The 16,085-nt window shown below is 45.6% G+C and overlaps 1 protein-coding gene across 1 annotated transcript in view; it reads left to right on the top strand.

Moving 5' to 3' along the window:
- The window catches only part of pclob (piccolo presynaptic cytomatrix protein b), a 131,107-nt gene that overhangs the window by 96,079 nt on the left and 18,943 nt on the right, over positions 1–16,085 (top strand). Inside the window, exons 21-23 of the mRNA XM_077193650.1 lie at positions 6,974–7,062; positions 7,273–7,351; positions 7,570–7,695. Of these exons, the coding sequence (XP_077049765.1) occupies positions 6,974–7,062; positions 7,273–7,351; positions 7,570–7,695 (294 nt within the window). The remainder of the gene's footprint in view (positions 1–6,973; positions 7,063–7,272; positions 7,352–7,569; positions 7,696–16,085) is intronic.

Raw genomic sequence — 16,085 nt, 5'->3', positions numbered from 1 at the left:
ATCCTAGAACAGGGTAGGCTAATTAAGAAATGTCACTCTATCAACCTTTATCTTGCCCCACCAAAATATCACTAATTTAATGGAATTGCTGTTTTGATGGTCCAGGATAAAAGTCATTAGATCAATATGTCCTTTTGATAGTGTGTTGGCCAGAATGAGTTCCCTTTCGAGGGAACTCGCACTGCGTCATTGCAAACGACTCTTTGGGGACGCTCCCTTAGCGTGCGTCTCTGAAGTATGAATGAAACTATTCCAATCCTGATTGGTGTTGCGTCATGACGTAACATGTGACGGCATTACCGGATGTATAAAAGCGACGCCGGCACACACACACACTAGCTTTTCGCTCTTCAGCAAGCGCTCTATGATACGACTGTCTGTCTTATTTGGTGTTGTTTGTCTGATTCCTCATATATATATTATGGCCAGCCAACAGTTCAGAATGTGTGTGCACCTCTGTCCTCGTTTTATTACGGATGGGGACACGCATGTTTTGTGTGTGAACTGTTTGGGAGCGCAGGACACCCAGGCAGCTCTCGAGGGAGCTGCCTGCGTACACTGTGAAGCACTACCCATGTGGGTGCTGCGCTCCCGGCTGGCGTGCTTTGATGAGCTCGGTCAGGCTCGCGTTCCCCGCGGTTCTGGTCCCGCGTCTGTTGAGGCGGTGCGGCGACTTAGATCGTGGGGTTCGCAGCGGGATCTTGGAGATGAGAATGAGACTGCTGCGACACTTTCTCATTCTTCATCTGAGGATCCCGAAGCCCCTGTGAGTGGTGCAGAAGCCCGCGCTGCGGCTTCTTCTGCCCACGACCAGGTCCCGGTGCTTGAGCTCTCTGCTTCCGAGGAGGCAGAGGTGATCAGCATCGAGGATGACCGTGAGTCGAGTGCGCCAGTTCACGGCCAAGCTTATGAGGAGCTGGTGGAGGTTGTGACTCGTGCCGTGGCCAGACTTAACATCAGCTGGACACAAGATGAGCAGGGAACGCAAGTCAGAAGCAAGTTAGACGAGCGTTTCCTGCGGCACAGGTCACAGCCTCAGCGCCGGGGTTTGCCGTTTTTCCCCGATCTCCACAAAGAGATCTCGAGATCGTGGGATAAACCGCATTTGTTCCGTGTCTCCTTTCCATCTGTCGTTGATTATAGCAACGTTGTGGGGGCACGGGATATGGGTTATGGGAAGATGCCTAGAGTAGAAGAGGCGTTAGCCGGATACCTCTCTCCTGAGGCGGCATCTTCCCTTAAAACCCCGGCGCTGCCTAGTAAGCCCTGCAGAGATTCATCTGCTTTAATAGGAAGGGCTTACATTGCGGCAGGTCGGGCTGGTTCATGTCTGCACTCTATGGCTATCTTGCAGGCATACCAGGCCGACCTCCTGACAGATTTGGACAAGGGGGAGGGGCCAGCTCCAGAAGATATAGCGGAGTTGCGCAAGGCCACAGATTTGTCTCTCAGGGCCACTAAAGAGACGGCCCGCACCATTGGCCGCACTATGGCAGCTATGGTGGCCACGGAGAGGCATCTGTGGCTGAATTTGTCAGGTTTAAAAGAAAGAGATAAATCTGTTTTGCTGGATGCGCCGCTTTCGCCTCCTGGCCTGTTCGGCGACGCCGGTACATCGGTCGTCCACAGGTTTCAGGAGGCGATGAAGCAATCTGCGGCGTTCCAGCAGTTCCTCCCCCGTAAATCCAAGTCCAAATCGAGTAGGGTGGGGCAAGAACATCAGCCCCAGCCATCAACCAGCTCCTCACACCGTGCAGAGCAAAGGGAGAGCGTTTCCCCTAGAGCCCCTCCTCCGGGAGCTTGGCAACGGAGGAAACGCTCCCAGCAGAAGCCCACCAGCCAGAAGGGTGATTTGAGGGATGTCCTTCAGGCTAGGAGGGCTTCAGGAAAGAGGTCCTAGCCAGGTTGGTGGGACCTCTGAGGGCTGTCCCCTCCGTTGCAGAACAACCGAGGTTGTTCTCACAGCGGAGCCCTCAAGGAAACGATGTGAGTTGCCCCCCGTGTGTGACGCTTCGGGCCGCATCATCTTCCAGCGAACGCACTGTGCGTCGTTTTTCTCAAAAAATAAAAAACGAGCATCAGTTATGGTCACGAAAGCCGAATCGACTACTGCCTGCCGGTCTTCCGCTTCAGGGGGTCGAGAAGGATGCTCGAAAAACACCAGAGGCCAGTCTCAAGAGGCTGGTTCCCTTAGTAGATTTTGTAGAGGCATGGTATCATCTTCCCAACATATCTGCATGGGTCCTGCATATAATAAAGTCAGGGTACAGACTGCAGTTCGGGCACCGCCCCCCCCCCCCCCCCCCAATTTTCTGGGGTGGTGCAGACTACAGTGGTTCCAGAGCAGGCTCAGGTGATGGAACAAGAAGTGTAATCTCTGCTGCTAAAGGAGGCCATAGAACGTGATCCTCATTCATACAGGGAGTCCGGATTTTACAGCCGGTACTTTATAGTTCCAAAGAAGGATGGGGGGTTGAGGCCAATTCTAGACCTCAGGGTTTTGAACCGGTCTCTGAGGAAGTGCAGGTTCAAAATACTCACTGTTCCCGTCATCGTGAGTCAAATCAGATCCGAGGACTGGTTTGTCACGATAGATCTAAAAGACGCCTATTTTCACGTATCCATCCTTCCATGACACAGGAAGTTCCTGAGGTTCGCTTTCGGGGGCGAAGCTTACCAAAATCGGGTTCTTCCGTTCGGCCTAGCACTCTCTCCCCGCACATTCACCGAATGTATGGATGCAGCACTTGCTCCACTAAGACTTCAGGGCATCCGCATAATGAATTATATCGACGACTGGCTCATTCTGGCCCAGTCTCGAGAAATGGCAGTTCGGCATCGAGATGTCGTCCTTGGCCACATTCAAAAATTGGGGTTGAGACTCAACACAAAGAAGAGTGTGTTAGAACCGTCCCAGTCCACAACGTTTCTGGGCGTTGTGTGGAACTCGACTACGATGCAGGCATGCATGTTTCCGGCGCGTATCGAGTCCATTCTGGCGATGGTGTCCAAGTTAAAGCTAGGCCAGGCCACCACTGTAAAGCAATTTCAAAGACTGCTGGGCCTCATGGCAGCGGCATCCAACATTATACCTTTGGGCCTTCTACACATGAGGCCCCTTCAGTGGTAGTTGAAAGCCAAGGGGTTTTCCCCCAAGGGGAATCCATTTCGTATAATCAGAGTAACGCGCAGATGCCTTCGTTCTCTAATAATATGAAAGAAACCTTGGTTCCTGTCCCAAGGGCCAGTGTTAGGAGCGTCATGTCGCCGGAAAACCATCTCGACAGACGCCTCCCTCACTGGCTGGGGCGCGGTCATGGATGGCCGCTTTGCCAGGGGTCTGTGGCAGGACCATCATCATTTTTGGCACATAAATTGTCTAGAGATGTTGGCTGTGTTCAGGGCACTGAGGAGCTTCCTTCCAGACATCAAGGGTTACCGTGTCCTAGTACGATCGGACAATAAATCAGTGGTAGCTTATCTGAACCGACAAGGGGGACTCAGATCGCGCCCTCTGTGCAGACTGGCGCATCAGGTTATTCTTTGGTCCCAAGGGAAAATACTGTCTATCAGAGCTATGTATATTCCGGGGGTTCAGAATCAGAGAGCAGACATCCTGTCAAGGCAGGGGCTGAGGCCCGGGAATGGAGACTTCATCCAGATGTGGTGAAGTTGATATGGGAGAGGTTTGGACCCATGGAAGTGGATCTATTCGCGTCTCGAGAGACGTCCCACTGCCCACTTTGGTTCTCCCTCTCACATCCAGCCCCACTGGGGTTGGATGCCATGGTACAGGCCTGGCCGAGGCTTCGCCTGTACGCATTTCCCCCGATCGCTCTGCTTCTGGCAGTCCTGGAGAGGGTCCGTCAGCAGGGCATCAGTCTACTTCTGGTTGCCCCAATGTGGCCGACCCGAGTATGGTTTTCAGACATAATTTCACTCCTGATAGCTCAGCCATGGCAGATTCCTCTGAGGAGGGATCTATTGTCTCAGACGGAGGTCACAATCTTCCACCGTCACCCAGAGCTGTGGAAACTGTGGGCCTGGCCTCTGGGGGGGTTCAGTACCTAAATGCTGGTCTATCAGCCGGGGTGGTTGAAACCATACTTAGCTCTAGGGCTCCGTCTACTAGGAGATTATATGGCCTCAAGTGGAATGTTTTTGTCACTTGGTGTAGAGAACATAATTTAGACCCAGTTAACTGCCCGGTGGCTTCAGTTCTGGAGTTTCTTCAAGATCGTTTCTCTGCGGGTCTCTCCCCTTCCACGCTTAAGGTATATGTGGCTGTTATTGCGGCTTTCCACGCGCCCTCTGGGGAGGCACCAACTGGTCATTCGTTTTCTCCGTGGTATTTGGAGGATGAAACCGACAACCAGGTCCAGGGTTCCGGGCTGGGACCTGGCAGTGATTCTGGAAGGGTTATCCCTGGCCCCCTTCAAACCTCTTCAGTCGGCTTCGCCTAAATATCTTACTTACAAATTGGTCTTTCTCTTAGCCATCACCTCTCTTAAGAGGGTGGGAGATCTCCAAGCCCTGGCAGTGACACCAGCTTGCTTGGAGTTTGCCCCTGGCAAGGTTAAGGCCTTTTTGCACCCGAGACCGGTCTATGTGCCTAAAGTGCCTGCTAATACGGCTAGGTCTACGACCCTTCAGGTGTCCATCCTCCACCTCATGTGTCGGCCGTCAGAGCTTTGAGTATTTACCTCGAGAGGTCCTCTTCTTGGAGGAGGTCGGACCAACTGTTAGTGTGTTTTGGTTCACCTAGGAGAGGGCTCCCGGCATCCAAGCAAACTATTAGTAACTGGATTGTGCAGGCTATTGCCTTGGCTTATGAGGTGCGCAATTTGCCTTCACCTCTGGCCATAAGGGTTCATTCGACTAGAGGCATGGCGTCCTCTAGGGCCCTCCTCTCGGGAGTTCCCCTCCAGGAGATCTGTGAGGCAGCCGGTTGGGCTACCCCGCACACTTTCTTTAGGTTCTATAGTCTACACCTCCCTAGTACGCCTGGCGCACATGTGCTCTTGTCCTAGCTGAGTGCCTGAATTAGTTTCACTCCAGGGCAGGCCTATTTCGGTGCGTGGCCTAGTGGGCATTCGTTCCCCAAACAGTCGTTTTCAACGAAGCAGTGCGAGTTCCCTCGAAAGCGAACGTCTTAGGATATGACTATAACCCTTGTTCCCTGAGAAGGGAACGAGACACTGCGTCGTCCTGCCACGCCCCTTAGGGCCTGAGAGCGTCTTGCTTCATCGCTAGGCTAGTGTGTGTGTGTGCCGGCGTCGCTTTTATACATCCGGTTATGCCGTCACATGTTACGTCATGACGCAACACTAATCAGGATTGGAATAGTTTCATTCATACTTCAGAGACGCACGCTAAGGGAGCGTCCCCAAAGAGTCGTTTTCAACGATGCAGTGTCTCGTTCCCTTCTCAGGGAACAAGGGTTATAGTCATAACCCGAGACGTTTTCTATAAGCCATTGGTTTGTGCCAAGATCGATGGTTCGTCTAATTTGGGTTATAAAGTGAATCCACTGTTGATTTAAGGTGACATTTCCTTGCAGAAGGACAGCACATCAAGCTCTTCATTGCAAAACTCTTGCAGACAGATCCGGTTGTCCTTTTTCTTCTCACTCTATTAGGAGTTAAATGATGATTTGTGGCGTACTACAGTGCTGCCTCATGAATATAAAAATTATTAGCTTACACAGTATTGTAATAAAAGCACATGCAGGTTGTGCAAAATATCCAGTAAACAAAACAGAAGATATTGCTTGTCTGATCTATTTTAGGTATGTGCTGACATGTCTGCCCTAGCTTGAGTTATGAATTATTCTAGGAATTCCCAGTGTCTTTGAAGAAAGTGCTAGACTACCTGAAATGGAAGCTGGAAAAAACAGCAGTAGACCTATATACTGTCTTATAGGATGCTAGAGTAACATGTTACCAGTGCAACTCTGTAGATGAGACCAAGTACACTGCAAAAATCCTTGTCTTATTCAGTATTTTTGTCTATTTTTCCTATAATATATAAAAACCATTCTTACATTAAACATTCTAAATATTCTTAAAACAAAAGATACATTTAGTTGAGAGCCAAAATAGCAGATCTTAGACGTTGCATTCATTTTCTTACCCATTATTTTAAGCACGAATCTAACAAATTTTTATACAATTTGTGCTTATCTTATCTTAGTCTTATCTTACAAAATTTTGCGTCTCAACTATATATGTCTTTAAGAATGTTTTAAAAATGTACTGAAAAACAAGATGACAACACTGAATAAGAAAATGTTTTTTGAGGGTGCTCATTACAGTTTGAACTAAGTCAATGGCATTTTAGCATCATGAAAGTCTGGTTTTATAGAACATAAGCTGTGGTTTTGTTTTGTTTGAGTAGTGGTTTACTTGTAGTCTAACTAGTGTGCAAGAGATTGTACTAACAGAAACTGTATTTATCATCAGACATATGGTAAGGCATCTCATCATCACACTCTTGTATGATGGTGTGTGTATGTGCGTATATCTGCTGTGGTTCAGACCCACAGCACTTCTCTATCAAATTCTCGACGCATGACATGTAGACCAGTCCTGAAGGGATATAGCATGCATGTCCATGTGTGCATGCCCGAAACATGTCCCAGATCATTGCTTTTCCTGCCCTCACCATCCTCCGTCACTGCTTTCCCTGGGGACAGGCTACTTAAGTACATTTAGCGTTTATCTAAATAAAAACTCTTGATTTGAGATCTTGTGGAATGGACAATAATGCCCAACCCTTTTGAAACATAGATGTTGTTCTTAAAAGCCCTAACCTAAATCCATCAAGCTGTCAGTTCAAATAATCTAGCAAAGAAGTGTCCCCAACTGGGGGTTGTGAAGGGATGGTTGTCTGGGATAAAAGTGGTGGAGTGGGACACATGCCCCAGTTTTGTCACTTGTGATGGTACAGTGGCTGCTTTCTTCCTGTCTTCTAGCATATCACCTTCAGCATGAAGAGACTGACTGGTTTGACAAACCCTGCCAGGGACGTGGTGGACCAGAAGCCGGGCCAGACAGAAGACAGGTAAAGTAGTATGTGTTCCTGGGGGCTGTTGTTGGTCGTGGAACAACATACCTACTTCAACCACAGTTACCATGCATACACATAGACACAATGTACTCATCTTTAAAAGAACACCAAACCACATCTGCAGGCACATAGTTATTGCAAAAGCTCTGTTAGAGCTCCAGGAATCATTTAATCGTTTGCTTCTGTATTGTGTTTTCGTTGTAGAAGATAAAAGGCAGCTATTACCCCTTCCCACACACTCATATCAAACTGCATCGAGACCCCAAGGACCACAGCATCTCAGGTATGTTTTCGCAGCAATTACTCAAAAAGATACACAGCTAAAAGTAGTTAATTAGGCCTGCAAACTAAATTACTGGAAGGAAGAACAAAACAACAATTGTAATCTACCTTGTGGATGATGTATTGGTGAAGAGATCACATTTAAAATGATACTGAGATGCTCTGATTAGGATCCAATTACTAAGCCATTAATCAGTTTTTGAACCCTTGTGATTTCAGGGAGAGGGCTGGGAATCAGAGTTGTGGGCGGAAAAGAGATTCCAGGGACCAATGGAGAGATCGGAGCCTATATCGCCAAGGTTTCAGCAGGAGGATGTGCCGAGCAAACGGGAAAAGTTGTTGAAGGTAAGAACTTCTATATTATTCTGTCCGATAACATAAGCAAGTTAAATTCTCTTACAGACATTCAGGGGGTTAATGAAGCGAAAGACATGCAATAAACAGATAAGCTTATTCTATTTATAAAAAAGTTTACGTACATGTTTCTTTTATTCATATGTTAAAAGGTGTTTAAAATAAGCAAACGTCAGCACATTCATTCATTTATTTTAAGCATTCAGAAGTCTTTCAAAGCAATAAGTGCCTAATTTGGGAAGCCATTTCTCATTTTAACGGGGACGCTGTTGTTGCAGTATGATTGCTCTCCTTGTTGACTCTGCTGGCTCAGCATGCTTTGTCAATTTGGATGAGCTCCTCTGAGAGTAGCTCAGCTTCCTGAACATGTTTATGATTGTTTGATTTGTACTCTTTCATAACTTGGGATTTTAGAAAATGCAGTTTTCCGTTAGTGTCAAAACTTTTATATTGTATTTGTTTCATGCCTGAAATATGCAAGGACCAATCTGCTGGTAGATTACACAAGCATCTGTTATCTATCTTAAGTATGCATTTCCCTTGATACAATATAATAATATCTGCTGCCACAGTGGAAAAAGTGCTAGAGAGCAGATTTAATAGCTGATAGCTGTAGCGATATTATTGTTTGGGCCAAGAATTGAATGCACGCACAATTGCACAATGCATACTCATATTCATGCACTTCAACATAGAACCACAAAGTATGTGTGCCTCAAGTGCATACAGTGTGCATCTTATATCAGTAACACACTGTACTGGCTCAATAAGGATTCAACTTTTAAAAATTTTAAGGATTAAGTTTCAACCATAGATTCCTATATGTTGCGATACGATGCAAAATATTGCGTATTTTCTAACATTAAAGCCTTTTAAATATGATTTTGACTGCTCACTTTTATATAGCTCACAATATTTTTAGCAAATGAACCAAATTTGATTCCAAATCAAGCATTAATCATTTCGATACTTCAAAGCTGAAGTAATGATTTTGGCCTAGTGGTAATCTTGCCGAGTAATATGGAGATATGACTGACTTACTTGCGCAACATTCGAAAGATTTTTGAGTGGAAGGGATTGATTGTGTAGAGATGAACAGACATTTTAATGATGTACTGTTGTTATCAGCCACTGAAGTGCTCCGTATGCAAAAGACCTATCTGAAGACTCGCCTTCATTTGTGTAAGTGCCCAGGGTTTGGCTTGAAGTGGGCTTCAGTTTGCAGTGATTCTTTCAAATTTCCTCTCACCTCTGCACTTGTTTCGGTCCCTGATACTGCAGTACTGTTTTCTTGTAGTAAGTGGAGTGCTCAGGGAAGCATGCTATTGAAAAAGTGTGCATGTTTTTTTTTTATGTTTGTAGGTAATTCAGTGATTGCTTTTCCTTAATTTCCCCTCAGGAATCACAACAGCACATATTTCCTGTCTATCTGTGTCATGATAATGGTTTTTGACATGTTTCCCCAATTTACAGTGCCTTCACTTTTTTAGTGACGCACCAAACCCTACCTTGAATCTCAATTTGAGGCTTTTAAAAATAAACATACTTTAGGTCAGCCTTTCTCAAACTTTCAGTCAGGGCACCTTTCAAAAGTGCATAAAATCTCAAGGCACCCCAGTGTAAAATATAATTTAAAAACACTGCATAACCCAAATGTAAATGCAAATGTCCTGTTTATTAAGACAGAACAGAGCATAATACGAACTGTAAATAACAATAATAATAACAACTTTATAGCACCTTTAAAAACACAGGTTTGCAAAGTAATTCACAAAATAATTAATCAGAGACACAAATGCCATAAAACCGTAAGGGGTGGACCGCCCAATACAAGAACCCAACAACAAATCCAGACCAGGAGAACTAAAATGAAGTGCAGGATGCAGTTAAAATAAAATAAAAGGGGCAGACATGAAAAAAAAAAATACAATACGATAAGAAAAAGATGCATGTTAAAAAATGCACCAGAGATAAGCAGGAATGTTTTTCCATACAGTGCTTGTTTTCATCCGTGCCATGCGCATCCACACACACCCACATACACAAACAATAATCCACAACGAGAGAGGGAGAAAGCTCACACGCGCTCACACAAGCCGGGGGTGGGGGTGACCACAATCAATGAGAGACGTGAGCCTGGTGAGACGCAAACAGCCGCCCTATCCTGGCCGGGATCGATGAGAGGCAGACACGGAGCTCCTGGTCCACAGTCCTCAGTCGCTCCCTGTACTTGTTCTTGATGTACGTCAGGCTTGAAAAGCTCAGTTCGCACAGATAAGTTGTGGAGAAGGGTAGAAAAATAACATCAGCGCTACTTGAAGCCACTGGATACTCTTTTTTCACTGAAATCCAAAACCTGTCCAATTCCATGTCACCAAATCTCATTTTCAATGTGCGGTCTTCCCTGATCTCCATCAGTTGCTCCTGTGTTGGCAGTTGCCAGTCCTTTGCGCTCTCCAGCGCGCTTGAACTCCAAGGATCACGGACCCAGTCAAACTGTGCATAAGATTCCGATGGAAAATAATGATTAAAAATCGCTCATCGAGAGATTTCAGATGCTGGGTTATGAGATCAGAAAGTGTACTGCTGTTTACATGCACATTGCCCTGTCCCACAAAGGAACGCCAGTTCTACCAGAAAGACTCGGGAGATTAATTGAAAAGCTGTATAGATTTATTGACAGCTCAGCAAGCATAAATTTATAAGTTCTTTGGCGTAGGCCCCGTCCTTAGCGAGCAGAGCGAGGTTAGCCGAATCTGCATGTCCCGCCTGAGATGAAGGCGGGGGCGCAGCCGACCCCCAAAGAGAAGTGGAAGAATAATTCCACGAGGACGGAGCCCACCCCCAAAGAACTGTAAATAAATATACCCACCAGTCGTGGATCCTGCGGTTCCTGAAAGGAGAGACCACGCAAGACCACATAAACACGGGGTCAGCTTGACCACAGGCCATGATAGACCACATAAACACAAGGTCAGCTTGACCACAGGCCATGATAGACCACATAAACGCAAGGTCAGCTTGACCGCAGGCCATGATAGACCACATAAACACGAGGTCAACTTGACCACAGGCCATGATAGACCACATAAACACGAGGTCAGCTTGACCACAGGCCATGATAGACCACATAAACACAAGGTCACCTTGACCACAGGCCGTGATAGACCACATAAACACAAGGTCAGCTTGACCACAGGCCATGATAGACCACATTGACACAAGGTCAGCTTGACCACAGGCCATGATAGACCACATAAACACGAGGTCAGCTTGACCACAGGCCATGATAGACCACATTAACACGAGGTCAGCTTGACTGCGGGCCCTGGTAGCCACATGTACGACGGGCTTCAATAGCCCACACATAACGAGTTAAATCATAGACACAGCCATTAGGCTACACGAAACCAAGACCTCTAGAGGTCACTAGGCCATGATGGACCTTGGGGGACAAGGCCACGGTAGGCCACACGGACATGGGAGACCACAGAGACGAGACCGCTTAGGAGCCACACCGGCCGCTAATGCCACGTGAAGACAAACCTAAAATACAGAGCTGCTAAGCCGCATAGAAGGTCGCGATGGACCACGGACCACGGATGGCCACATATAGGACAGGCTTTAATATGCCACACGTAACGAGCTAATCGTAGACACGGCCATAGAGCCACATAAAACCAGGACCCCTAGATGTCACTAGGCCACGATGGACCTTAGAGGACAAGGCCACACGGCCATGGGAGACCACAGAGACGAGACCGCTTAGGAGCCACGCCAGCCGCTAATGCCACATGAAGACAAACCTATAAGACAGAGCTGCTAAGCCACACAGAAGGTCGCGATGGACCACAGACCACGGATGGCCACATATAGGACAGGCTTCAATATGCCACACATAACGAGCTAATCGTAGACACGGCCATAGAGCCACATAAAACCAAGACCCCTAGAGGTCACTAGGCCACGATGGACCTTAGAGGACAAGGCCACGATAGGCCACACGGCCATGGGAGACCACAGAGACGAGACCGCTTAGGAGCCACACCGGCCGCTAATGCCACATGAAAGACAATATTCACGAAACAAGGCCACTAGACCAGACAGACCAGGCCGCGATGGACCGTAAGGACAAAGCTATGATAGCCTGCACGGACCACAGCTAAACTAGTGGCCGAGGAGGATCACATAAAGACAGAAGACGGGCGGAGACACCGCGGGACAAAACACAAACGCAGACGAGTACAGAGGGGCGTTATCAGATAGTGCAAATTGAACTGCGCTCAAGTGGATAACGTAGTACCACCACCACCAGTAGTTGCGAGAGAATTTACCTGGATCATTAATGGAGAGCTTGCTGGGCTTCAATGATAATTTTTGAATCAGTTCTTATGTAGGATTCGAAAGCTGAGGAAGACCATCTTCCCATTATTTTGATGGCTGATGTAGACACACCTCGTTCGGCTGCTGTGGTGGCTGCCCCGATCCGGAACGAAGACCTGTGTAAAGGGAGGGGGGTAAACAGCAGCTTTGTGGGCAGAAACTAAATCAGTCCTAAACCAGGCTTTAGAGAGAGGTGCTCCAGTAGTTAGGATAAATAGAATTTTTTTTTTTTCCATAGATGAGAAGGGACAGATTTAATCACCATTTTAGAAAATGTTAATGTGATACCTGAGCCTTGAGAGTCATTCTTAGAGTTCTTAAGAAGAGTAAAGAAATTAGGCGAGAAACCGAATCAGAAAAGGCCATGGGTAAGGTCGGAGTGAATCCCCTGGATGCATGAGTCATGAACACTGTAACCAACCCGTTTACAATCTGAATATAACAATAGGAAAAGAGACTGTTGCGGACGGGAGGTAATAAAAGGTTGGTTGGATGGATTTGCTTTCCTAACTTTCTTAGTGTGTAATGTTGCCATTTAAGCATAACCAACATATGCAAAGTTACAACACTCAAAGTTCGAGCAATGGGAGAATTTCATTTAGAAATTCCTTTTCGTCCGAAACTGCGAACAAGCTGTTGAAATTCCGCCCCGTGTCGGGAGCAGCAGCCCAACTGCATCCAAAGGGACAGACAAAAACTATGCGCTTCACTCACCCTTGAATGACAATTCCAGCATGTTATACGAAAACACCCGTGGGGTATTCCGAGCCAAACCTTTCACACGCCCTAGGGGCACCGGAGACCAATCGCGCATTGGTTTCGTATTTGTTGATGACGAAGGAACAACCGGCCGTGATCAGAATGGAAATTGAAGAATCTGAAAAGAAAAGCGAACATTATAAACAAATAAGGCAGAATACGTTTCTTAGGAGTAGGGAGCCAAGCCTTCGGTGATATACGGTCTAGCTGGATTGAGCAGAGAGAGTAATTTGAACTCTGTTAGAGGGCAGGGTGATGAATATGGGTTGCTTAAGGGCAAAGGTTGTCTGAAGCCTGAAGGCTAAAGCACGAATGCCCGTAGCTGATGAATTGCAGGGCCAGAATGTGAACGACCTTAATCATCCAATTAGAGACTTTGTTAGACCAAGCTTGTTGGCACATACAACGTATACGTTTTGCAATCTCTTCGAACCCGAAAGGATGTTAACAGCCGCTATAGGGTAATTTTTTGTGAAGCGCGGATGAACGAAGCCTGAGCAGGCTTGGTAAATCTTCTAACCGCTAAATCTTAATCTTATTAATATTAGTACGATACTTACCTGAAGTAAGGTGATGGCATAGCGATAAGATACTACCTCAATCACACTGATATTCTAATGTTGACTTTTGAGCGTAGTATCCATTTCTCAGCTGCGCAGCATATACCTGACATACTCTCGAGTTGCTCTTGTAGGAAGAACTTTTTTTTTTTTTTTTTTTTTCGGCTGAGAATCTCTGGCCATGGCAACCGAGGAGTCCCTTGAATAGAAATAAATTAACATTTAAATTGTACAGATGAGTAAATATGTCACTTGGGTCTCCTTGACTGTGATTTGTTCTGGTGATTGGTTTAGATGTTATAATCTAACTTATAACTCCTGTTAATTCTACTGTGTTGAGCTTGTTTTGGCTAAGTAAATGACCTTTGACCTGAGCATCCTTAGTCTGCCTTCTCTGTACATTTAATACCAAATACATATAACGTAAATATTTCTATAACAAAAGTCATTGGATTCGTCACCAGAAAAAATTGAGTTATGGTGATTATACCGTGTTTTTGTTATTGAAGAACTTAAAACTTAAGTATTTAAAATATATTGATGATATGATACTATATATATATATATATATATATATATATATATATATATATATATATATATATATATATATATATATATATATATATATATGTAAAATTGTTATAGAGAATTATCAGGACTTGTAAATATAGAATTTCTTTCCTTTGAATTATATACTCCTGCTACATGCCCATTAAGCCCTACGTATGCTACCATCTTCTAAGCATGATTAACGTCCAATGACCAACTTGCTCTTAAGCTCAGCTTCTTTCTTTTAAGATATGGTCATTTAAATGTTTTTCACATTTTACGATTTATTTAGTTATTTTTAGGAAGTCTGCAATCATCTAGGTGTGAGTAGAGATCTTTGTGATTGGAAAGTGATTAGCAAAAACCTCTCCATAAATGCCGAAGCGATAACGAATTTAAGAATGGCGTAAACAAGTTGATAGGTATAGGCTACTGCTCCTTTAAGATGGAACTAAGGCGCTCTCACAATGTTGAGTGAGCAGATGAGGAGCGCGAGCTGAAAATATATAGATCCCATTTAATATTTAATTTGCTCTTAAACTTGTTTAATTCTGTTCGGCAACGCAGTTGATGTATTTAGCAAACTGCCCTTGTAACGGCCACCTAGTGTTAAATAGTGTTCATGATATTAATGTTTATATGCCTTTAAGATGACTTCTATGGCGTAAGTTATTGTATGCGTGCTGTTCTTATGTGAGCGCGCACGCAGAGTGAGAAGGTGAATGCTCGCGCTAAGTGGAAGATGACCGCTCTATCGCTGACTGCTGTTTTATTATAATCTGTTTACTTCAACTTTGATTATTAGCGTTTTACGGAGTTTTTTCTTTTCCCTGTTAACATCCGCTCTTTCAGCATGTATGTGAAGAGTGCGCTTAACTGAAAGAAAGTAACTATAAAAGACTCGTGGAACTACCAGTTAGTTGCACTGCCTTTCCTATTTTTCATCTGGGCAGACATCAAACTCTGACAGACGTTACACCCTATGAGCGTGGAGTCAACGACGCTAAAAAATAAATTACCACTGAGCTGTGACAGTTACGTGAATCTGCTTACACTTTGCTACAACAGTTCAGCGAGCTATCCGGTCCTACTGTTTAAGCGTTACAGTATGTTGCGTTGCAATCTCTGAATCAGCAGTTTAAGAAAACTGCTGCGTCACCAATTTGAACTATACCGCTGATGAAGTGAGCAGATGAGTAGCCAAGTTAATATACTTACCTAAATTAAGTTTGTCAAAGTAAAGGGGGTAAGTTAACAATGGCTGCTGCAAGCGCCTACTAAAACTTGGAATCCAGCGTAAAAGCCTTGAAAGTTGAACTTGAAAACCATGTAAGGAGATCATGAGATTTAAGCCCATGCGCTGGTTTCCTGCACGCGTGTCTCACACTCGCGCACCGCCAGAGCCGGTGAGATCAAACCAACGACTCGACCCGTGCTGCAACGACAGGTGTCGAAATGAATGGCAGCGTCAGCATCTGCGAACTCAGACAAGTGTAAGTACCAATCTTTTATACTGTGACTGTTAACACCTGATTGGATAGGAATGAGGTAATGCATGACGCGCTGATTGAGTCTTCCTGACAGAACTTAAGCTAAAGCTTTCATAGTGTGAGCTTAGATCTGAAGCCACGCAGTTTGTCAGACGAGGAGAGGAGGTTTTCTTCTTTGCCTTGCATTTTAATGTTCAGCTCATTGAGGTGCTTAAAGATGTCAGCCAAATACGCGAGTTTTAGGCACCATTGCTCATCTGCGAGCAGCTCTGCATATGCAGATTTTTCTTCTGTCAAAGACTCTGAGTTCTTCTCTTAACTCGCACAATCGGCCCAAAACCTTCCCCCGTGACAGCCAGCGGACTGCCGTGTGTAGCAACAAGCTCTGATGCTCTGCCCCCATTTCCTCGCACAGAATCGAAAACAGACGGCTCTTAAACGGGCGCGCCTTTATGAAATTAACAATGTCCACTGCTCTGTCAAGCACGTCCGAAAGTTCTTTTGGGAGCGTCTTTGCAGCAAGTGCCTCTCTGTGAAGGAAGCAGTGGGTTGTTCGGATGTTAGGGTTTTGCTGCTTTGCCCTGATAGTGAAACCCTTGGCACAGGCCGTCATTGCAGCTGCACCATCAGTACAGAT

Source organism: Siphateles boraxobius, unplaced genomic scaffold, assembly GCF_051911475.1.
Source record: "Siphateles boraxobius isolate OS27281-9 unplaced genomic scaffold, OSU_SipBor_1 31, whole genome shotgun sequence".
NCBI lineage: Eukaryota > Metazoa > Chordata > Actinopteri > Cypriniformes > Leuciscidae > Siphateles > Siphateles boraxobius.
Note: the sequence above shows the minus strand (reverse complement) of the source record. Positions and strands in the feature narration are given on the sequence as shown.